Source organism: Gracilinanus agilis, chromosome 6, assembly GCF_016433145.1.
Source record: "Gracilinanus agilis isolate LMUSP501 chromosome 6, AgileGrace, whole genome shotgun sequence".
Taxonomy (NCBI): domain Eukaryota; kingdom Metazoa; phylum Chordata; class Mammalia; order Didelphimorphia; family Didelphidae; genus Gracilinanus; species Gracilinanus agilis.
This window is the reverse complement of record NC_058135.1, coordinates 209,775,084-209,800,771: the sequence shown is the minus strand read 5'-3', so window position 1 is coordinate 209,800,771 and position 25,688 is coordinate 209,775,084. Positions and strand designations below refer to the sequence as shown.

Genomic DNA, 25,688 nt, shown 5'->3' with positions numbered 1-25,688 from the left:
AAGTCCAAAATGTAATTATTTTTAAAATTTCTAATGATTTTTTCATATCAGAATTTTAACTTGAGAAGAAAAGGATGTGGAGTGATTTTTTAAAAAGGTCTAGCAAACTTTTCTTATTGCTGTTATTTCTTTTCTTTTTTTTTTAACCCTTAACTTCTGTGTATTGACTCCTTGGTGGAAGAGTGGTAAGGGTGGACAATGGGGGTCCAGATTTGAACCTAGGACCTCCCGTCTCTAGGCCTGACTCTCAATCCACTGAGTTATCCAGCTGCCCCCTGTTATTTCAATAACAGGAAAGAAATGATAATAAACTGTTACTAGCCCTAAGTTATGATTAATGAAACTTGCTATATCTAAGGTAAAAATTTCTTGGGACTATTACCTGATAACATTTTGAACTGTTAGGGGTATTTTTAGTTTCCAAAGAATTAAAAAATAAAAAAACAAACCTGTAATTTCAGCCTAAAGTCTGGGCATCAGCTACCATGGGCTAGCCAGAAAAAGTGGATTTGTAGTCAAAAACTTGCTCTGTTACAAATAGGATCATGTTCAAGTAAGTTATCACCCCTTTGGGCCTAGCTTTATTCCATCTATAAAAATAGGAAGGCTGAACTAGATGACCTCCAAGAATCTCTTCCAACATTCTATAAAGGATCTTGCCTATTACTCACCATTGATATCATTAGGAGATCAAATACTATTGTTGTAGTGCTAGAATATGGAACTTCTTAAAAAGTTAATTCCCTCCTAAATGTAATTGTGTCTATTTGTACAGCCTCACGCTAACCCTTCAGTAACCAGCATGGACATTTGGAAGGGAGATGACCCCAGGGAGATCTACACCAAAATCCAGCAATGGCTTTCCCAACAAGTAATAAAGAATTTAAACAAACTTCTGGGAGAATCTAGTCCTAATCCCCCTCATTTTGCAGATGTGAAACTAAAATTATACAGTATCAAAACCAAGGTTATGCCTTTTTCTAGTTCAGGACCTTTTCCAGTAATTCCACTATTTTTACCCAGCATCTCCGCACCCCCCTCTTCCCCCATATCTCTGTTTCACAAGTATACATTTTATCTCCTTGTTCCTATTTCTGCAACACATTAATTTATTCAACCACCACAGTGAGGAATCTTCTACATGCAAGGCACTGTGTTAGGATCTGGGGGAAGAGATAAATAAGAAACAGTTTTTAAAATCCAAAGGTAATTTAGTAGGAGGAGGATCCATTCACTCAAGAAATAGTAAAGGCTTATTTTGTAGAGAACATGGGGAAAGTGGAAGATAGATTAAATATATTGGAGGCAAGTAGGTGGCACAGTAAATAGAGTGTTAGGATTGGAATTGTAGGAACTTGGGTTCAAAAGTGACTTGAGACACTAATTAGCTGTGTGACCTTGAGGCAAATAATTTTACCCCATGCCCTAGTTCTTGTCCCTTCTGTCTTAGAGTTGTTAATAACAAAATAAGAGTTAAAAAAAAAAAGATATATTTTCTATACTCTTATGTGTGTTTGTGTGTGTGAGAGAGATTTAATCATTTAAGAAACATTTGTTAAAGGTCTCCTCTGTGCAGGGAAATAGGCTTTGTAGGGGGAAACAAAACCTGTTCTAGTGAGCTCCAGGGGGAGATAAGCAATGTATATATGTCAATATAATGCAAATAAGGAGTACAAAGTACTAAGAATGGATTCAACAGAAAGCAGATGCTAAGTAATTGCCAAATTCACTAGATTGTGGCAGGAGAACAGAGCAAAGCCTTTTGGCCAAAGGAGAACTAGACCTGTCTCCCTGGCCTCACTCAAACTAACTCTAGGCTGGCCATGGCATGAATCCACAACCTGAAGTTTCACTGCATTTGTGCGCCTGCACTGCAAGAGCAGCCAATGCCCTCCATTCTCATTATTCAGGAAGGGAGAACTGAAAGGTCATCCCTGTTCGCTGGCCCTTACCGAGTAGCCGTCAGCCACACTGAACACCGTGACCACTTTGCTGGCATCGCAGACAGCAAGGAAAGCACCATCGTGGGAGTAGGCCAGGTCCGTCACTGGGCCCTTGGCCTCCAGGAGTTTCTCTTCGTGTTTCAACGTCGTTCCTTGGATTGAGTACAGACGGACATTCCCATCCTAAAGATGAGTTAATAGAAAGCAAGGGATGAGCAAAGCATGAACAGAAAGTGATTGTCTACTCTGGATTCTGATGGAGGCGAGGGTGGAGGAAAAGGGGCAAAGACAATAGAGGCAGGAAAGAAAAAGAAGGGAGCAGAGGGTTGGCAAATCACAATCTGAAGTGGGTCACTGGGTCAGCAAATAGTTCAAGAGGTTTTTAAGATAAAAAAAGAAAAAAAGTCGGGGGGCTGCTACAGGTTCACTGGATAGAGCCAGGTCTACAGACAGGAGGTTTTGGGTTCAAAGCTGGCCCTTGGTGAGTCACTTAATCCCAAGTGCCTGGGCCTTTACTGCTCTTTTGCCTTGAAACTGATACTGAGAGAATCAATTTTAAGACAGGAAAAAAAAAAAAAAAGAATTTAAGACAGATATGGTAAAGAGTAAACAAAAGGGCAGCCTCATAAGTTGCTGTAAAGCAAAAGTATAATTAAACCCAGGAATTTGGGTTCAGGTCAATTCTTATTACTCCATAATCCAGAGGCTAATTTAGCTCTGCTGAGCATCACCAATACAATAAGCAAGATTGCCAGGAGTGGGAGATGGACTAACCAGTTTATAACTACTATACTTAAAGAACCTAAAAAAAAAAAAACTTAACTAGTCTTTCTTTAAAGCATGAGCAGTTGGCTTGCTAGTATGAGTGCAATAAATGCTTCTCTGTTCATTAATATTGACTTGAGTACAAGTCCCCAGTATCTCGTTAGCATCTCTTGCTGAAGTTAATGCTGGAAAAAAAATGGCAATTCTTTATTCAGTTTAAATTCCTCCAACCAGTTTAATCTGATGGACGGTGGAATTTTCCTATTTCCCTAACATGAGCTGCCTCCACCCCAATTCTTTATTTTTGCTCCGGCAGGTCCTACCTGAACCTGGAAAGACTCCAGAGAAAGAGATGGACCTCTGCCCAAAGGCCACAGTCTCTTTAAGTTGAGAGAGGCTGACCAAAGGATGGCTGGGCAGTGGATATGACATAAAGGGATTCTGGCCATGGAACTACCAAAGTTTTGGAGGTGTAGGAAATCACAGCTCCCTAAGGTACAGGGAACTTAGAGATGAAACTGGCCTCATTTTATTGGTGATGATGTGCCTGACTGAATGGGAGAATTTGGGGGCCTATGGGATGGGGGAGGAAGTAGGTGGGTACTATGGCACAAAACAGCCCAGAAAATATAAAGGACAGATTCATGTAGTAGATTTAGTGGCAGAAGACGAAGGTTCAAATCCAACCAGATTTTTCTATGGACTCCATTTCTTCATTTGCAAACTCAACACAGTAGATGAGATAACCTCCAATTCCCTTCCAGCCCTAGATCAAACAAATCAGCCTAGAAAATGCTAAAAGAAGGTAAAAGTTCCAGAGCTAAGGCAAAGGGCATGATGAACCACAAGTAGCCTTGGAATAAAAATACAAGAGGAGTTCAATTCTATCACCAAATGGAAAGAGGCCTCAGAGAGGGGCAGCTAGGAGGTACAGAGGACAGAGTGGAGTCAGGAGGACTCTAGCTCAAATATGGCCTCAAACACTTCCTAGCTGAGTGACCCTGGGAAGCCACTTCACCGTTCTGCCTCAGTTTCTCAACTGTAAAATGAGAGTAACAACAGAACCTATCTCCCACAGCTTGGCACATGGTAAATGCTATGTAAATATGAGTTATCACCTATAGCATCTTTCTGAAGTGTTGCCTCATCAGAGGTTAGTCAGCCAGCTAACAAGTATTGATTAGGCATTCGTGATGTGTTAAGGCACTGCACTAAGGACAAAAGATGGTAAAGCAAGAGACAGGCAAAGGGAAACAAAAGACGCCTACTGCTCCTCCCACAGCCGCAGTCCCTCCGGATGGATGCATGGCAACGACTTCAGGTTCATAGCCAGGATCATCAATAGTAAAGCACTTCTTCTGATTCTTCATTAAGACAATCTATAGGAAAAATTAATCATAATAAAGAATATTAATAATTTTAAATTTTAAATTAAATTTTAAAAAATTTAGTTCTGAGTTTAATGCAAGTTCCAATGAACCTTAGCCAGAAAATCTAAACCACCCTTACAAATCTATGCCAAGAGGGGCAGGTAGGTGGCTCAGTAGATGGAGAGTCAGGTCTAGAGGTAGGAGGTTCTGGGCTCAAACACTCAAGACACATATGATCCTAGGTGAGTCACTTAACTCCAATTGCATAATCCTTACCATCTTTCTATCTTGAAACTGATACTTAGTTCAAATCTAAGACAGAAGGTAAGGGTTTTTAAAAAACAAACTATGCCAACACTTTTTGTTTTCCTAAAAGAAGATGATGCTCTAAAACCCAGGTCTCCTGATTCTAAAATCCAGTTATTCTACTCCACTCAACTGTCTTTTAAGTGAGAAGACTTATTCCTAATATGGTATTTTTATATATAAATAATGCTGACTATATCTGATTTCTAATAGGGCTCAGCAACCTTTTCCAAGTCTTCTTCCTCATTCCTTTGTCCTGATCATCTTAGGAATTACTCTCACATTTCCTGTACTAGAGCAGCTTCTAAAATTGTGATGATTAAGATTGAGAATATAAGCTCCATCTTATCTAGTAAATAGAAACTAGTTATGCCAAGTATGTCCGGGGGGGCAGCATGGCACTATCCTTGAATCTCCCATTGGGATGGATGGGGAAAAATCAATCCTAACCAAGCATAATCTTACTTCTTCATCTAGGTCAGCAAGGTTACTGGAATCCTCTGATCAGGTATGTGATTTTTCCCTATCTTCATGAGGCAATTACATTTTACTTACAAACACATGTTATGATATGGTCCATTATGAAGGAAGCTAAAAACAACCCTGAATTAAGACTCACATGAGTACTTACCTGTCCAATGCATACAACTACTGCATAGCCTCCAGGCCCAACAGCTACACATTTTGGTTGAATATCCAGTTTTACTACACTCTGTCCGCTGTGAAAAGCAGGAAGGAAAAAACAGTTATGTGCTGCCATTTTAAAACTACATGGCACTGCCACTTAAATCTTATTATTATTCTAATTATATATTAGGTTATTCTAGTCCACACTATGAAAATCTAAAGAAAACATTACACCAAGTCTTCATGAACTAAAAAATGGGGGAGAATTTTAGTTTAATTAGGTTGAGTACAATTATACTGCAAGGTAAAAGCATGGGACACCAAGAGAAATTTAATCTACCCACGGCAGAAATCATCACCAAGACTTAATTTTTCAGCAGAACTGTGCAGTGACAGTAATGCGCTTAGAAACTGCCTTGGGTCATTCTGTCAGCAGAGGCAAGTCCTCACACAGAGAGGTAGCTAATTTGATGTGCCAGGGACTTGGAAGTCTTTTCTTTCCCTTCTGGCTCAAATTCCTCCTTTTTTTTTTTTTTTTTTTTTTTTAAATCTAACCCGCCTTTAAGATAATTAGAGGTATTGACCCAAGCACGAATCAAAAGGACACAGGGTTAAAGAAACACATGCACACAAAATCCTGATTTCTTTCCATGAAGCTATAATACAAAGAGCTATTCCAAACAGTAATGTTCCTAGAGGCCTGGGTCATGAACTTCCTATTCTTGTAAGTATTCTTAAAAAAAATAATTACCCTCTATGAATCCTCTCATTTTTTTTTATCTTTGCCCATGCTATTTCCTTTATGTCAGGAAGAAGTGGCCCTCCTTGTTGTAAAAGTCTGTCCTTCTCCATGTGCCCATTCCCAACAGCTTGTTCCATCTGTATTCCCCACTCCTTTCTTGAAAGTATCCCTGAATGTCAGCTCTTTTCCTACTGACTCTAACCATGCTTGTGTTTTTGAGGGGAAAAAAGCTTAGCTCTGTTTTTTAAGCATAAACTTACTTTTAGATATCCAATTATTTTCCTAATAGAAAGGTTAAAATCTGCCTCTTTTCAATGGACATTCTTTTTTTAAAATCTGAAGGTCATTACTGTCTCTTTCCCCATAATCTTCTCTCTAGATTAAATAATCTACCTTTTCTTCATCAGCTCATTACATGTTCAACCAGCCTCCTTACTATCCTCCTTGTCTTCCTTAAAATGCAGCACTGAATTTGATTTGGGGGGTTTGATTTTTAAAAGTTTACTTGATTACAAAAATGAATAGTATAAAAAAGAGGTTTTGAAGGATAATACATGTATAACCCAATGGAATTGCTTGTTGGCAATTCAGGAGGGGTGAGGAAGAGAACATGAATCATGGAACCTTGGAAAAAATATTTTTAAAAATAAAATATTTTTTTAAAAAACACAGCACCCCAAACTGCACTCTACAATGTAGTGGAACTACGTTGTCCTTCCTCAGGAGATAATATCTCTATTTTTTTTTTCTGGATCTGTGACTTTTTTTAAGTTTATTTAATTACTTTAGAATATTTTTCCATGGTTACATGATTCATGTTTTTTTCCTCCCCTTCTCCCACCTCCCTCTCGTAGCCAATGAGCAATTCTACTGGGTTTTACAAGTGTCATTGATCAAGACCTATTTCCGTATTATTAATATTTGCACTAGTGTGATTGTTTAGAGTCTACATCCCCAATCATATCCCCATCGAACGGATTCACAATCTTATCGACAAAGGGAGTTCCTGTTGCAAGACTTCCTCTACCAGTGCAGTTGAACATTATTTTTTGCAATGCAGTCTGTGAGAACTGCTTGGTGTGCTTAGAAGTTAAAGCGACTTGTCCAGGGTCACATAGCCAACATGGAGCAGAGATATAAGGCTGTTGTACTACTTCCAAGGTCAATTCTATCCTCTCAACCCTGCACATTTCATATCTATCTCCTACTATGTTCTCTTCTCTTATCGCTGGGCCAATACCATTTTAGGATTTTTTTTTTTTTTGCCTTTTACAATAAAGTTTTAATGTAAAAATTCTTAGCCCAATGGCTACTTTTTAAAAAAGCAGGCAGCAAGCTAGATTTGGCGGGACTTGGAAAGATGTAATATGGGGATTAGGTAGGATATAATAGGGAGGTGCAGGATATAATATGAGGCCAAAGCTAGGGGAAATAACTGATAGGATCAGGGAATAAGACAAGGCAAGGGACCCAAGGCTGGTGGTAATCAAGGGAATAGACTAGGTAGTAGGGAAGTTATGGCAATATATTGGATGAGGAAGGTTCAATGATGAAGGATGGTAGTTGATTGAGGTGGTAGGAGAAATAAGGGAATGTCTGAGTTTAGGGAGTATAACACTGAAGTAACAAGGGTTGCCAGGGAGAGGATGAATTAATCTAAGCAGGCAAACAGCAGCAGGGAAATACAGACTGGGACTTAGGTTAAATACAAAACATTGAAGGGAAATAGACTGATCCCTTCAAGTAAAAGACACTATACAGCCAAGACAGATTGAAATTGACTACAGGCTTTAGTCATTTGTACAGGAAGGGACTTGTATTGAAGTTACACTTCCTTCAAAATGGATACCCTCAGCTTCCCTCAAACCCAGAGAGTATGTATGTTGTTTCTTTCCTCTTCCTCCCTCTCTTACTAATTAACTAATGAAGTAGCCAAAAGGTCTTGTTTAAACACAAAGGGGTTTATTGTCTTCTAGGATAGATTGATAGGGTAGAGGGTTAAGGAAGCCCTAATAGTCGCTTTGAGAAACCTCAGGTGGGGGAAGGGAAGCAGGAATGTGAGACTGAGAAAGGACCTGCCTTTACTCAGCTCTCAAGGTGAATTTGAAATCAAAAGGGATTAGGATGTTGGATACAAAACCTCAATAGATAATTTGCTGCAAGGATAGGACTAAACTCTCACAGATTTGAACTAACTCTCTGATTCACTCTCCTATTCACTCTTCTCAGACATTCAGGTAAGGGAAATGAAGGTAGAAAAATAAGGTAGGGTAGGAAATTCAAAGGATTTATCTAAATTAACAAATCTCAAAAACTGCAAATCTAAGCTAGGTTTCAATCTCAAGAAGGAGCCCCGCTGGACCCTGGTTCCCTCCACGAGTTCCCAGGTCCAACTGAAACTTTTTCCCAAGATTCTAAAACCTTAACTGACAATAGAAATTCTGCAAAAACAGTTACGCCCCCACTCTACACCACAGAGCACGCACTGTTACAGGAGCGCACACTGTGAGCACTGTACGGCTCTCATGAAATTACATTTTAAAAAATGTGGTATTTATGGCTCTCACAGTCAAAAAGGTTGCCGACCCCTGCCCTAGGGTCATAGTTTGTCTTAGTCAATGGGCACTGATCCATGCATGATTACATGCTATTTTTCTCATCATTCAACCAATCATTACATAAATTACAGATATTAAACCTTTCTTTTGCTAATGTTCCAACCCCTCATTTTTTCTTGCATGACACATATCTGTATATATCTACCTACAGGGATGTGCCTATCTACACACATATATTTTGTATGCATATATGTATGTGTCACAGATAGGAAGCTGATAAATGTTGACTGATTGTATTTATGCGTGCGTGCGGGTGCGTGTGTGTGCGTGCGTGTGTGTTGTATCTTCCCCCAATAGAACATAAAATCCTTCAGGGCAGGGGCCATTCTATTCTGTCTTCACCCCCTCCCCCCACAGTTGGCACAGTACCTTACACACAGTTCTAGATGCCAAAGAGACTCACGCACCTGTAGTCCCTTTGGATAAGATTAGTATAACGCACTGTATCATCCATGCTGCAGCTGACCAGTTGATCGGCCTCATCCACAGTCATTCTGGATACCTGATTGGTGTGTCCTTTCCCAGCAAAGGAATCGTTCTCCCCAGTCTCAGAATCCCAATAATGTAAAAAGTATGATTAAGGGGGAAAAGGTTAAACCATTGATTTGGGAGGGGAATGTCCAAGAGTTCATTCCACTGACTTAATTTTGGGGCTCTTTCCTGGGCAGTGGCTGGTGAGCAGCAGCTTCCATCTTAGAAGTGGATGCCTGGGGGCAGCTGGGTAGCTCAGTGGAGTGAGAGTCAGGCCTAGAGACAGGAGGTCCTAGGTTCAAACCCGGCCTCAGCCACTTCCCAGCTGTGTGACCCTGGGCAAGTCACTTGATCCCCATTGCCCACCCTTACCACTCTTCCACCTATGAGACAATACACTGAAGTACAAGGATTTTAAAAAAAAAATGTAAAAAAAAAAAAAAAAAGAAGTGGATGCCTGGCACAAAGATAATGGAATCATGATAAATGTGAGCCTCGCTACAGGTTATTCACTGAAACTGTACTATATAGGGGTAAAGTATTGGTAATCAATCTACAAATCAATTTCCCCATAACTACCAATTCCTAGTGGTGGTATTAACATGGAAGAAAACCTGAAAAGAAGGGAAATTCTGGCACGCTAAAGGGGAGGCTTTGGCATGTGATCTTGGGTAAGTAATTTTAGCTTTGCAACTCTTACCCCTATTTTACAGAACAAACTAAGGGGGGAGGTGGGAAGAGGTTCAATGACTTCCAAGGTGACTCAGCTTTAGCTGAAGCTGAAACCAAGCTCTGATTCCAGGTCTACAGCCTGTCTCATTATATCACATAACAGCCGACTAGAAAACCTGGCAAGCTGCTGTCTCCTCATCACTCTGGGGACACGAAATTCCTTTAATGCAGACAAAAGAGTAGGAGTGTTGGGGCTCAAGAAATCAGTTCATCTTTAAAAGGATATTAATGTGTCCATCGTGGCTCCCAGAATAGATGTATGATTTACCATCATTTTTATGAACCGTCAAACACTGGATTGATTTACTGTGGCCCTGTAGGGGGAAAAATAGGAACAGAGTGAACTGAGCTGTGAACACTGTTGGATAGTCTTTCTCTCTAAATTATTATTTTTTGGCAGGGGGAGGAGGATGGAATGGACATTTCCCAGGTTAAGTAGTTTCTCCTGAACATGTTCCAAAAACCACTGCCTTACTCTTGGCATTTTATACACAAAAGTCTCTAATGTCAACGGCTTAAAGGCATCCTGAGAAGGCAGTCCTACAATGAAGCCCTGTTAGATTGCAAGAGTCTCCAAATTTGAGTAGTTATTTGGCCAGAGAATTGAACAGATGGGTCAGGTCAGATTTTTATCTGGTCTACTGATCAACTTAGAGACTCTCATACAAAACCATTAAGTCACTTAATTCCTATTTACAATACTGAGTCTGCTCAGTGTTAGAATTCAATTTAATATTATGTTGGTTATGGAGATCTATGGAAAGCCTGACTTTTTTTGGGGGGGGAGGGGAGGAAGAAACTATCATGTATATAGAAGTACCCTACATCCCTAAAATCAATCAACTTACAACAGCACAAGAGTAAAAAAAAAAAAAAAAAAAAAAAAAAAAAAAAAAAGAAAATGGGACATGAATTTCGAGCTTGATAAAATTTAAGAGTCCATGAGATTACTAAACTGACCTAGAAAAAAAAAAATACCAGTCATTCAACTTTTAGGCTTGAGCATTCTGGTCTCGGGGTCAATGAATAGTAAAACGAAACTACATTCAGATCATCTGAGCCATTCTTTTTAAATTGAGCAGAAGCATGCTGACTGGGAGACCCACGTGTCCTCAGCATGATAGCAATTTTCCTGTGAGGCCACTCAATTGTATTAGTCTGGCAACATCGCCAGCAGAATGGCGTCCAACAACCAGGGTCAGCAATCATCTGGCATATGGGGATTTCTTGAGGAGTTTCAGCCTTATTTGTGAATCACATGGCTTTTTTCTTTTTTTAAACCCTTACTTTCTGTCTTGGAATCAATACTGTGTATTGGTTCCAAGATAGATTGGGGGGATGGGTGGGGGGAAAGGTGGTCACAGAGCTAGGAATTGTCTGAGACCAGAGTTTAACCCAGGACCTCCCTTCTCTAGGTCTGGCTCTCAATTTACTGAGCCACCTACCTGCCTCCAACACTTAATTAATGTTTACTGAAACTGAATGGAAGATTGGCTTGCCCAGAATGATTCCCAATAAAGTTTAGTCGGAAAAAAGGGGGCTAAAAAAGTCCCTAGAAAGTTTTTGGCTCAAGAAGTCAAAAATGTATATGACTACTGACTTCAACCCAGTGAAGAAAACTCTCAGCTCAAGATTAACTTTACCCGATTGCTGTTGGTGAGAACTTCCAATTTCTCCCAACAAGGTTTTGGCTAAAATGATAGAGTCACTAATAAAGCAATGACTCATCTCTAGATTGTTCACTCAATTCTACTAAACTGATCAATCATTGCCTCTCAAGAACCTAAAAGAACCAGTCAGTCAATAAACATTTTAAGTTCCTACTATGAGCCAGGCAGTGAGCTGAGCTCTGGGGATATAAAGAGGCAAAAAGATATTTCATACCCTCAAAGGACTACTTGGGAAGACAAAAAAGGCAACAAATATATACAAACTATGAAGGATAAAAAGGAAATAATTAAAGAAAGGCAAATTGTAGAGCCTGAACTGATAGACAAGCTCCAACATCCTTAGCTCAGAGGCTACATATATGGAGATCCAGGTTCTCTTTGGGGTAAAATGGGAGGAAAAAGGAATTTCCCTCCATTTATGGATTTCACCTTCAGGCGGCTTCAAATGCTGCCCTCCCAAAGCATCTACTTTACCTTGATAACTCGGAGTGGCTTATTAGGGTTGTTTTTGTCCAGGTAATTGATATATCCCGAGAGGGAAACACTTATCAAGTGGTCCTTCTGCCACAAGCATCCCAGCTGCTGATCCAACACGTTTGAGCCCATGTTAAATGTATTAACCACGGAGTTAGCGCCAATGTCCCAAACTTTTGCAGTTTTGTCTCCAGAAGCAGAAAGCAAATGGCTGCTGTCAGGGCTCCAGCTAATCTACAAAGTCAAGAAGGAACATCTTTATTGGTCTTAGAATCTTTTTTCAGTTAAGTTTTTTTCAGTGGTAATTCCAAAAACCTAGAATGAAATAGAAGCCATTTTAGAAGTCATTTTATTCAACTTAGGACTGAATAGTCTGAAGAACTCTTTCTAATATCCAAATGATTATCCAGTCTTTGCATGAGGACCACCAGCAATGGGGAACCCAGTCTCAACTCCACTGTGCAAAAATCGCCTACTCCAACAAAACTTCACTCTGAACATATTTAAAAATTAAGGATGATTCCCAATCACTTTTTATTTTTGTGGGTCATATCTACTAACATTTAGCACATTAGAAATTAAAATGCTTTATTATTATGAAATTAGATTTAACCTTGAGGACTCCCTGAATTTATGGGGCTCCTAAGACCACATTTTTAGAACAGCTAGAATAGACTGGCTTAGGAGAAAGTATTTGAAGCCTAAACCACTGAATGATAAACTGAGCTTGGTGGTGTTGTTTAAGGTCATTTCAGATGTCTCTGACTCTTTGGACCCCACCAGGCATTTTCTTGGTAAAGACACTCAGATGAGGAAACTGAGGCAAACAGTGTTAAGTGACTTGCCCAGGGTTACACAGTGTGAGGCCAGATTTGAACCTAGGAAAAGGAGGGTTCCTGATTTCTCCAATGTGCCACCTCGTTGCCAGTGAGATCCCAGCTAATTAGGGGTAGAACTGGGATTAGAATTCAGGCTTCCTAGTCCTCAATTCAGCCATCTTTCCACACCAGTTAATTCTCCCAAAGTTGTAGTGTATTTTCAAAATACAGATAGATACTAGAGTCTTTTAAAAAATAAAACAACTGAGAAAAGGAGATACTTACAGCATAAATTCCTCCATCGTGAGCCTTGCTTCCTCCTAATGCACAAACTTTCTCTCCTGTTTTTCCATCATAGATATAAATCTTCGAAGGCAAAACAAAAATTATATTAACATTTATCTGGGGTCTAAAGTGAGATTTATGCTACTCAAATCCCTTCCTTATCATTCAAGCTAACAATAATGCTCTTGTATTCCGTGACCTTGGCCCTAAGAAGAACCAACTCCCCCAAATACGTACACCACTTAAGAATTTGAATTCCACATGATGGAAAACACAACAAATATTTATGTCTTAAGTATCTTACTTTCACTGAGATGACAGCATCTCTTATCAGTGTGGTCTGCCAGCAGGCAAGAAAGAAATGGGTTTAAAAACAAAACTCTTGCCTTCTATCTTAGAATATTGTATATTGGTTCCAAGGCAGAAGAACAGTGAGGGATGGGCAATGGAGATTAAATGACTTGTCCAAGGTCCCACAGCCAGGAAGTATCTATAGTCATATTTGAACCCAGGATGGATCTCTCCCATCTCTGGGTCTGACTCTCAATCTTCTAAACCCCCTAGCTGACCCCAAGAAATTCATTTTTAAATTCCTCCATCAAGGAAGACAATCAGAATTTTCTCCCTTACCCCACACAGCCTCATGAAAGTAATTCCTGTTTTAAAAAAGCAAGCTATATTCTCTCTAAATAAGAAATCAAGGTAGCTAGTTACCTGGCCATCTGCACTTGCTGTGGCAAATTTATTCCCATCTGGAGAGAACCTCACACAGTTGACAAATCGGCTATGATCCTATAGAAAACATTCAAAGTTAGTCATCTTAGAAACAAGTTAAAATATTAAAAATATTTTATCGATAGTATTTCTGAAAAAAAAAAGTTATGGGGCCAGTAAGTTTCAATAAAAAAGGTTGGAGAGTTATTTGAATGCTCATGAGCTAGTAAAGAACTTAATTGAATAATAAGAGTTTTACTAGAGAATGATAGAGCTGAAGGGCCTCCAGGGAGAATCCAATCCAAGCCTCTTGTTACCTAGGTGAGAAAACTGAGCCATCAGTGATGATGCTAATGCACTGTCAGTATCTCAGAGCGGGTCAGTAACAGAGATGGTCTATCTCTTGGCTCTAGATGTACTGCTTTTCAACTAACAGTCTCCAAAAACTGTTACCTCAAGAAGCACTTTTCCTTAGTTAAGGATCACAATTTGTTTGGTTATTATTTTATCCTGTCCTATAAGGTATCTTCTTAGTCATTTAATTGGTATAACATTAAAGTATAAATTAACAACAAAAAAGCATGTTTCCTAAGAGACCATTCCCAAGTCCATTTCACAGTTCACCTCCCAAGTTGGCAAAGTTCTGTCAATAACCAAAAGTTGGCTGATGCTGGGTATTTTTTTGGCCCAAACTTTAGCAATCTTCCTCCTTCATATCATAACCACGAGGCAGTGGTTAAAATGCAACTATAATTGGGGGGAGAGAAGCTAGAAGGCTTGTTTGAAGCGCTTGCATGATTCCTTTTAAATATGTTTTAGAGAATCTATTTCCCAACAGGTACTCAGTTATCAGTAGTTGGACAGTCCCAAGCTAGTCCATGGAGATATTTTATTTTAAATTCCTTAACTTTCCGTCTTAGGATCAATACTGTGTATTGGCTCCAAGGCAGAAGAGTGGTATGGGTTACACAATGGGGTTAAGTGACTTGCCCAGGGTCACCAAGCTATGAAGTGTCTGAGGCCATATTTGAATCCAGGACTTCGGTCTCTGGCTTGGCTCTCAATCTACTGAGCCACTAAGCTCTGTCCACAAAGGGGTATTTTAGCAACAACAGACTGGAACTATAAACAATAGTTATGATGATGAAAAAGGTTTATGGTGGACTAGCATGGGACTGATGGACTTACTAAATGATGATAGTGGTAAAAGTATACTCTGTGTTCCAGGGAACTGAAACAATTTTTTTTTGAAGATGAGGAAGTTGGAGGACTAGGCATGAATAAGATACTTAATATGATTCAAATATGATAGGTAATTTCACAATGACCTTATGAGATAAGATTTGCTTATATTTCTACAAATTTAATTTTAATTTAATTCAAATTAAATATTAAATAGTTTTACAAAATAAATGCTATGGGCAACACTTGAATCCAGATATCTCCTAAGTCTAAGGCTTTTCTGACTACACTAAGTGACTTCACCAAGTACTTGTCAAGGATACAAGTGAGAGGGAGGAAGACTTAGGCATAATATAAGGAAACGTTTTCTAACAATTAGAGCTAATTAAAAGTTAAATGCGCATCACTTTAGCAAATCACAAGTTCTTTCCTCATTGCCAGCAAGTCCCCTGTCCCTGGAGATCTTTGGGTCACTTGTTGGGGATGCCAACAATGGATTCATGCTGTATGTTAAGAGCTGGGGTTTCTGCAATCTTGAAAATTCTATGACTTGCAAGAAGACTGTGATACAGAAATCAAAAGCTATTTCCCCAATGCAAAATAAAACCTTGAACCCTTGTAGCAAAGAAAAACTAGGTAAAATTAAGAATAACTGATAACTTCTGTACTGTTCTCTCCCAGTACTCCCCTCTCTGCCATAAGGGAGAAATCATTTATCTCTTCCCTTCTTCAGGAACCTCACTAGTTTTTCCAATACTCAGGAATTCTAAGTTCAAATCTAGCCTCAAACAGGGACTAGCGGTGTGACCCTTGGCATGTTCTCTTCCCTCAGGAAATTACCAGTTTTAGGGATGGAGGAAAGGATGACTTAATATAGGCACTCAAATACCACAACCATCTCAGATCCAAAAGTGACCTTAGAGGTAAGGTGAGACACAGGTTGAACAGGTTCTTCTATTAAATAATAGATCTCTGTATAATTTTCTCATACTTCCATGTCTTCCCATAGACATTCCTCCCCACTCTCAAAAGACACATGGGGTGCACCTCTAATAGAATTCCTAGCTTTCTTCAAATGTTTGCTAGAAATTACTTCTACAAAGAGTTTTCTCTCCCTGCCCTCTCCCAATGAATGGGAATTTAGTCTTCTTTTGACACTGATTTAAATTTTTCTATTTTTTGTTCTATTACTTAGAATATCATATATATTATATATATATATATTTTAACCCTTGTACTTCGGTGTATTGTCTCATAGGTGGGAAGATTGGTAAGGGTGGGCAATGGGGGTCAAGTGACCTGCCCAGGGTCACACAGCTGGGAAGTGGCTGAGGCCGGGCTTGAACCCAGGACCTCCTGTCTCTAGGCCTGACTCTCACTCCACTGAGCTACCCAGCTGCCCCCTATCTTATATTTTTTAAGTATTCATCTGCTTCATTTTAAATGTCAGTTTTGGGGAGTGTATAATTAGGTGAAATTGCCTCTAATAATTTCCTTTATTTCACTCATTTGTTAGAAAATTTTTTTATACTGGCATTTAATTTTCCTCTTTTTCTCATAATATTAACTCATGGTTTTATCTGTTTTATTGTAGGTTTGGTTTTTTTCTTAAAAGCTCCCAGTTTTATATCAGTTAAATACCATCCCCTTCCTTTTTTTTTTTTTTTTTTTTTTTTTTTTTTTTTTTTTTTGTTTCTGCCTTTCTTCAAAGCACAGATGGGGTGGCACTCGCAAAAAGAGGTTTTTCTTGACTGCCGCCCCACACCCTGGTAATATAAGCTCCTTCATGGCAAAGACTGGCTTGCTATTATAGCTACTGAATTGAATCATGTCTCCCATTGTGTCCCCATGCTTAGCACAGGCCCGATCCCACCCACAGTGGAGATTTGCTAAATGTTTGTTGATGAAGCTGGATCTCTGGGAAGAGTAGAAAAACACCTGGCCCCCAAGTAGCCCCAAAGTACCCCAGATCAGTTGTGAAGGAATGACAAGTAAATAGTAAGAAGGGGAAAGGATAGAAAAACAGCCATGGTGGTAGGGATAGGGAAGGAAAGGGAAGATTCTTCATTAAGCAATGTAATGGCAGATTATTTACTAACTGATGAAAAAAAAAAAACAATTTTTATAGCAAAATTTTAAAAAAAAGCTTTTGTACAAAATAAATGAAGCTATAGCTAAAAAAATTCTGAATAGGGAAAAAAAATACTTGTATCCAAAAACATAAATAAATCTGAGGTTCAAGAAAAGATTCTAAGTCAGTCTTTAGTGTCCTATGTCATCTCATTTCTCAGTGACCTAGGCAACCCTCAAAGACTAACTGCAGACCTGTCTTAAACTTCCTCAACCAGAATTAGATGCAAATGTAATTAGAAATGTTGAATAAAATAAATCAGAATACAGTGCAACATAGGTAAGGTAAATGTTAATTTGTGGTTTTCTAAGTCACTATGAATTCATATTTCACACAAATGATTTCATAGACTTACATCAGAAAGAAACTTTACAAGAAACCAAAGACCAATAACGAATTGACAAATATAAAAAAAAAAATACTAAGAATTTCTCTAATTTTCTCTAAGATGTCAAAGGATGCCAAGTTTTTCAAAAGAAATGCAAACTACACAAATGACCATATAAAACCACCACACTCAAAATCTCACAAATATTAAGAGAAACGCAGATTTTAGTAACTCTTGTATTTCATCTCACTCTATGTAAGTAGTCAAGTACAGTTTACTGTTGATGAAGATGTGAACTGGACTAACCATTCTAGGTATTACTTTAGCTCTGGAATCCCATGATTGGGCATATATCCCAAGGAAGTCAAAGAAAGAAACAAAGGTCTATTATTACTCCAGATATTAATGGTAGTCCTATGTGATGCCAAAGAATTAGATCCAAATCTAAAGTTGAAAGGGACCTTGATGGGTTTAATCTAAGCCAGCCCCTCTTATTTCACAGATGAACAACTCTCAGGTTAAGTGGCTTGTCCAAGCAGATGGTATCAGAGGTGGGATTTAAAGCCAGGTTCTGACTCTAGAAGTACCATTCTTTCCACCATATACCTCACCTGCTTCCCCTATTTTTTGAGAAATCACTAAAAAACCATAGTACATGAATGTGATATTCTCATCATAACATAATAAGGAAGGAACTTGGAGAATGTGGAAAGACAGACATGCACTGTTATAGAGAGAAAAGGAAGTAGAAAATAGATCATAATGACCACAACAAAGTAAATGAAAGGATCACAAATGGCAAACAAATTCTGAGTAACTGAAAAAAAAAATCACAATAAAGGTCCCCAAAAGAAAATGAAACAAAACCTTTCTCCTGGCAAAGCTGGGAGTAACAGGAAAAAGAATTGTCAGTTGAGATCACTGTATTAAGTGCTTATCCTTTATTTTTTTCCTTTGTCATAAGGAGGGGTTCTAAATATAGAAAGGATGAGGGATTTTCCCTCCCTACCAAAAAATGATGGATGCAAAGATAAAAGATAACAATAGAACACAGTGCAAAAAAAAATGATTCTGCATCTCAAGAGTGCTTTAAAAGTCTACCCTACTGTATACTGAAAAGTACTCTGGATATTGGGGGAAATTTTTATTGCTGTGGTTAAAAGGGCTCTCTAGACATCTATCGGGGGTAAAAAATATAGTGTAGGATGTAGAGGTAAGAAAGGGTCAGTTGTGTTCATCTCCTTCACCCATCCCTTATTGATATAGAATCTGTTCCCTTGATGGCTAACTGTGCTTAATCTAGGATTGTAATAAGGAATAAATGAAATAGAATTTCTGAAACCTGAAGCATTCAACAAAATTAAGGCATTTGTTATTCTTACGGTGTAGAAAAGGCCAGACTTCAAATCAAAGGCCACGGTACTATATTGCAAAGATAAGTGAGGCAACCAGCCACGAAAGGAGATTTTGTTAAAGTATGAAAAGATAATTAAGAGCTAGAGGAGAACTATCTAGAGGCCTTTTCTTTAAAAAGTTATGAAAGCTGGAAGACAATCAGCTCAGGGGACTAAAAGTCAGATTCCTGGCTGCCTAGGCCCCCCCAAAAAGGCCCCTACTCTTTCCCAGCAATCTCTTGATGCTTCCTGATGATCTTTTCTCTCTCTAAATATCCTATGGCTAATAAATAATTCTGTTAACTGTCAGCTATGCTAGGAATAAGTCACTTAGTTCCAATTTTGAATTATCAGACCAGTCTAAGACAGGCTTGGCCTACTACACACAGAAAGTTATGATAAACATCCACAAAAGTGAGGAATGTGTAGGAAGTAATAATTAGGTTTACATCACCAAAGAAATGATTACAGGATCCACCTAGAGATTAAGAACTGATATTGAATGACTACAGATTTAATCATATATTAAATTTTTTTTCCTTGGGGTTTTTGGGTCTGTTATGGCTAATATGGAAACATCTTGTGTGACTAAACATGTAAATCTAATTGCTTGCCTACTCAAGGAGGGAGGAGGAAAGGGAAGGAGAAAATTTGGAACTAATAAGTTTTTAAAATGTCAAAAATGATTATTACTCATAATTAGGAAAAATGAAATACCATTTTATTGATGAGGAAATTGAGGGCCGAGAGTTAAGTGACTTGTCCAGGATCATAAGTGTCTAAGACAGGATTCAAACTCAGGACTGAGGCCCAAGTCTAGCATGTTCTCCACTATGCCATTTAGTTCTGATTTCTACTTATAGGAAACTTCATGGTTACCAAATGCTCTCCATGCATTATCTGGAATCCTCACAGCTACCTCTGAGCTAGGCCAAGTATCACTCACCTCATCATACACAAGGGAAACCCATTCAGATGAGCTGCCCAAGGTATAGAGCAAACAGGCTACTGACTGACAAAGTGTTTTTCCAGACAAAGTAGAAGAGGGTCTCATGTTCTTTCTACATTTTAAATCACAAAGGTTTTAACACTTCCATATTCGTCGTCAGGGGCTTTACCCACATCTTTCTTTTAAATCAATTTAATATTAGTTTATTACATTATAGTATAGCATATATTACATATTACATATGTAATATATTGTAAATAATTTAATTAACAAAATGAAAGTATTAAATCAATTAAAATAAGTCCAACTCTTGGATTTTTTTAAACCCTTACTTTCTAATCTTAGAATCAATACTAAATATTGGTTCCAAGGCAGAACAGTAAGGTACAGGAAACTGGGGTTGACTTGCTCAGGGTCAGATCGCTAGGAAGTGTCTGATACCAAATTTGAACCCAGGACCCCCTGACACTAGACTTGCCTCTCAATCTATGCAGCCACTTAGCCACCACCATGAGAAATTACTTTCCATTACATAAAACAACCATCTCATTTTACAGAAGTAGAAAAGTAAACTGCCCAGAACACAAAAACGAGCCAAGAGGAACTTTAAAAAGGAGCACTCAAGAAGTTATTCTCTGATGGATTTCCTAATATAGTCCTTATTCCTGGTCATCTAATCTGAGCTGGAACAGTCAGTCCCTTCTATCCCCAGAAGGCCCACATCGCAGCCATAGAACTCTTGGGATTTGCATTATTTCTGACCTAGCTTTGAGGGAGAAGAAACCCATTCACCTCACTTTTCCTTTAAGGCAAAATGGAAACTTGGATCACAACGGATTAGGGGAGATGGAAAGGCTTGCTCCAAAATGGTACAAAAAAGGAGAACGAGCAACATTTTTATTGTGTATAGTCATCCTTCTGAAGAAAGCACCTTCTTGGAAAAAAAAATAATAAAATAAAAAATCACTATCTAACATATGTGTAACCCAGTGGAATTGCTTGTCAATTCTGGGAGGTGGGAGGGAGACAAGAATCATGTAACCAAGGAAAAATTTAAAAAAAATTAAAAAATCACTAAGGAGGTTTTAAGCTCAGATCTTAAAGTAGGGGGAAAAAAAAGCAAAAAATGGAGTTTATTTTCTTTATTCCCATTTCTTACCCACATTCCTGCTTCCAAGAAACAGACAACAAATTTAATTATGAAGTCAATAAGCCACCATGATGTAGTGGGAAGGAAATATCAAAGGTAGCAGTATCAGTACGACCCACATTCAAATCTGGCCTCCGACTGACTAGCCAGGAGACCCTGGGCAAATCACTTCACTTCTGACTGTGAAAAATAAAAAGGAAGGAGGGGAGGAGGGATTTGTACTGGAGCTTCTTCTTCTGTCTCTTTCAGGCTTGATATCTATGATTCCCCAACTTGAAACACAAGCCTCCAAATAAATCCAAGCTTCCTGCTGTGAAAATAGACACCAGAGGTTCGGGTGACACAGCGTAGGAAGCACCCACTTCACAGCCATTGAAGCTGCTCTCAAGGCACCTTCCTCCCGGCGTCTCCTTCCAGGAAATGCTCCCCTAAGCCCAGGGCACAGCTAGTACTCATATTCCAAAGGCACACCAAGACTGATGAGAGCGCCCTCCAAATAGCTGACAGCAGAGCAGAATAAATAATCAGGCCCTGATCACCAAAAAAAGCAAACTAAAAATAGTCATTCCACCAGACGCTTCAGGCAGGCAGAACCAGAGGCGGGACCCATCTCTGAAGGGCTACTCTCGATGGCCAATGGGGCTGCCCAGCTGGCCCCTTCTCTTTGCTGATGGACACAGCTCTTCCCTCTACAGTTTTCTCCAATTCTCACATCTTATTTTCTGTCACTTTTTGGTAGGCATACATTTAGAGCCAGAAGGGATGTTAAAAGAACAACCAGTTCTTTTTTTGTTCATTTTACAGATGAGGGATCAGGTTCAGAGAGGTGAAAGGACTTGCCTAAGAGGTCACACAGGCACTAAGCAATAGAACCAGGCCTTCTGCCTCCAAAATTAGGGCCCTTCCCACTATTCACCCAGTTATTGGCATCAATGTAGGACTCGTACATAAATATTATTTTGTATTATTGTTTTATATTACTGTTTTGGCTTAAATATATTACATAATAATACAATAACAATAATATGATATTTTATGTTGTTTTATATTAGTTTTGGCTTATATATCACATCATATTACATATTAATATAGTAACAATGTAATAATATATTTTATATTATTGTTTACATTACTGTTTTGGCTTAAACATTACATTATATATTAATAATATAACAACAATACATTTTATATTATTATTTTATATTTAGGAGCCTTTATATAAAGGCTCTTGAGATTGCTTTAAAAAAATACAAAAAAACCCCACAAAATGAACTCATCTTTTTTCACAATAATGGAATTACCCCTTGCTACTATTGCTCAAAATAAAAACAACTCTGGGCTTGAGTTTAGGTTGTTTATATAGGAAGGTTACACCTCTAATAATACCCAAGACAGATTTCTGCCTACTTCTGTAAACTGTGACTCTGCCACATTCCAAAGGACTAGGCAGAACAGTGGAAATCCCACATTTAGGGAAAGCTGCTATCTTAAGACTACCCCCAGCATTACTCATCAGTTACAAGGGAGTCAGAGTGTGAATATGCAGAATCCAAGCAGAGCAGACTTATGAGTCAATTTAAATCAACTGCTACACCCTCAAGTCATGGCAGAGAACATCTCAGATTTATATCTGGGATTCCTATCACGTTGTTGGGGGGGGAAGACTTCAAAGTTATAGAGGTTTGTGTCCTTCAGTATGTAGCATGTGAATCAATTCTGTCATCTCCTGATAAATATAACTGCTTTATTAGAGACAGAGACAAAATAAACTCTTGTTGGCTGTGCCCAACTCTTGCTGGGTACAAGCTCACAAGTGTGGGTCCCTTGAAATGTTCTGGAGAAGCTCACATCTCTAAATGAGCTAATCCCAGAAGGTCAAGCTTGGCTGACCCAGGGAATATTTAGCCTACAGCAAATTGTAGACTCAACTCAAATTTTATTGTTTGTTTTTTTAAATAAAGTTAATAATTTTTTTTTTTTTTTACATTTTTAAACCCTTAACTTCTGTGTATTGGCTTCTAGGTAGAAGAGTGGTATGGGTGGGCAATGGGGGGGGGGTCAAGTGACTTGCCCAGGGTCACACAGCTGGGAAGTGTTTGAGGCTAAAGTTAATAAATTTTTTTTGGTATCTTCTTTTTTATACACCTTCATTTCCAAACTCATCCCTCATCTCTCCCTCATACTCCACAAACTCTTAATAGGTCACTGTCTTCCCCCACCCCACCTCAAACTCTTTATACGAATCCAAGTTCTCCAGGACTGGTGCTCTTAGACACTATGCCACTTAGATGCCCCCATGACTGTCTTTCAAAAATCTTTGGGGAAAAAAATGAAAAAAAGAAAAAACCTAACCAAACACCGCCCCCCCCCCCAAACACCAATAAAATGAACTTTTTTTCTTAATGGAAGAAAAATAACGGGTAAAAAGATATTTCAGCAAAACCAATATCACTGCAATGACACATTGCAAGTATAAGCAATATTCTAAAACCTCAGGCCCAGACGTCAACTAAGAAAGGAAGAAGGTGAATTTTCTCAATTCTTTTGCAAGGCTAAATATATCAAGATGATCCTCTGCTGACTGGGAACACTTTAATTCCCTTTTTGGAATTTCATCTCCACCTCTAAAATGAAGAGGACTATGAATATGAAGAGTGTCTAGAAGCCAGTGTCCAGCTTCTGTTTTGTACTCTAAGTTAAAAGTCTATCTACTGGGGCAGCTGGGTAGCTCAGTGGATTGAGTCAGGCCTAGAGACAGGAGGTCCTAGGTTCAAACATGGCCTCAGCCACTTTCCAGCTGTGTGACCCTGGGCAAGTCACTTGACCCTCACTGCCCACCCTTACCACTCTTCCACCAATGAGACAATACACCGAAGTACAAGGATTAAAAAAAAAATCTATCTACTGAACTCATTTTTCTTCTAGTCTCCCCACCCTCCATTGAAATGGAAGCTTGAGGGCAAGGACTATCTTTTTGCTGGTATTTATATCTCAGCACTAACTATAGTGACAGGTACACAATAAGTAAATAATAAATGCTTTAATCTATTTTTTAGATCTATAAAGTCTTGCCTGTATTCTAAAAATCAACCTCAATTTGGAGGATGCACAGGCTGGGCTGGGAGAGAGACTGGTGATAAAAGAGACTCAAAAGATTTGAATCTAAACCAAACCAACCTTGGTAAAGTATCCAACAGAGCCTGTCCTAAGCAGATACATTTAACAGGGGTTTGCACAACTCTTATCTGTGGGCCTAAGGGCTTGGGTTCCTCTGATTACTGACACAGAGTCCTAAAGTTACATTTGGAACTCTGGAGCCTAGACAGAGAAAAAAAGGCTGTCAGTTTGGACAAGGGGAACCAGAACTCTGATCATCAGAGGGGCAACTATTCTTGCCAAAGGTGTTACATTCAAGGCCAATTCAAGGCCAAGAATATGTGAAAATTGGGGTGTGAGAAAAAAAAAGAAAAATGATGAAAAGAAAACTTCCTTTTAACTTCAGGAAAAGCTATGAGGTAAGAAATAAAGACTCTGAATTTTCTTTTCCTTCAATCCTCTTCATTTGTGCCTGGGAAGTCTTTACTAAAACTTGGCAAACTTAACTCATTTTCATGGTGAGCATCCTAAATGCCCTGCTCACCCAGCCCACCACCACACTGTGATTTCCAGTACATTCAATGAAATGTCAGTTGAATTCATGAAGTTTTGCAGGGGAATGGGGCTAATTCCAGAAGACTTTTTAAAAAATGCAATTCTTTTACTCCAAAAGCTCTTTCACAGGCCCAGATTAGAAACCAGAAGGGATCTTAGAAGCCACCTAAAACAGTTTTACAAAAGAGGTTAAGGTCTTGCCCCAAGGTCACATAGCTAAATGGCAGAGTTTGTACCTGATTAAATCAATTGATAAACATTTATGAAGCATCTACTATGTGCTAGGCATTGTACAAAAAAAAAAAAGCAGCAAAACTCTGCTTTCAAGGAGCTTTTAAATGGATTCAATCAACCAATAAATATTAAGTGCCTACTAGGCACCAGCACTTTGATAACTGCTAGGAATTCAAGTGTCTGCTTTTATGGAGCTCAGTCTAAAGAAGGAGCCATAGTGCAAACAACTCTGTGCAAACCTTCTATATACAAGAACTGGAGATAATGCATGGATGGAAAGTGCAGGCATTATAAGGAAAGGCTTTCTGGAAAAGGTGGGATTTTAGCTAGGACTTGAGGTAGGCAAAGAAGGAGAGAATTGAGGAGGAAGGAGAGCTTTGCTGGGCTTGGGGTCAGAAAAACTCATCTTCTGAGTTTAAATCTGGCTTCGGATACTAGCTGTGCAGTCCTGGGCTGGTCCTATAATCCTGTCTGCCTCAGTTTCTTTATCTGTAAAATAAGCTGGAGAAGGAAACAGCAAACCACTCCAGTATCTTTGCAGAGAAAACTCCAAATGGGATCATGAAGAGTCAGACATGACTGAAAAACAACTAAACCAGTGATGGGCAAACTATGGCTGGCAGGCCAGATGGGGGCCCCTGAAATGTTCTATCTGGCTGCACCATATTATTACTAATCTGACGAATACAAAGAGTAGGATACAATACAATGAAACTTAGAAAGAGTTGCCTTAGAAATCAATAGGCAGATGAGCATTTCCTTTCCTTTGGTCTCCTCTTTAAAAAGTTTGCCCATCCTAGCAGTACCAGATATTAAACTCTACTATAAAGCAGCAGTCCTCAAAACGGTATGGTACTGGCTAAGAGTCAGAAGGGAGGATCAGTGGAATAGACTTGGGGTTAATGACTTCAGCAAGACAGTGTATGATAAACCCAAAGAGCCCAACTTTTGGGACATGAATCCACTATTTGACAAAAACTGCTGGGAAATTTGGAAAACAATATGGGAGAGATTAGTTCTAGATCAACATCTCACACCCTACACCAAGATAAATTCAGAATGGGTGAATGACTTGAATATAAAGAGGGAAACTATAAATAAGTTAAATGAACATAGAGTAGTTTACTTGTCAGA

General features: G+C 38.8%; 1 protein-coding gene across 2 annotated transcripts in view; it reads right to left on the bottom strand.

Annotated features, from left to right (window-relative positions):
* Positions 1-25,688, bottom strand: part of WDR1 (WD repeat domain 1) — a 308,269-nt gene that overhangs the window by 7,982 nt on the left and 274,599 nt on the right. For both annotated transcript variants that reach the window (XM_044681316.1, XM_044681317.1), the window contains 8 exons: positions 13,536-13,613; positions 12,822-12,902; positions 11,719-11,952; positions 9,801-9,888; positions 8,779-8,935; positions 5,016-5,103; positions 3,977-4,087; positions 1,953-2,126 (listed from right to left, as the gene is read on the bottom strand). In XM_044681316.1, the coding sequence (XP_044537251.1) occupies positions 1,953-2,126; positions 3,977-4,087; positions 5,016-5,103; positions 8,779-8,935; positions 9,801-9,888; positions 11,719-11,952; positions 12,822-12,902; positions 13,536-13,613 (1,011 nt within the window). The remainder of the gene's footprint in view (positions 1-1,952; positions 2,127-3,976; positions 4,088-5,015; positions 5,104-8,778; positions 8,936-9,800; positions 9,889-11,718; positions 11,953-12,821; positions 12,903-13,535; positions 13,614-25,688) is intronic.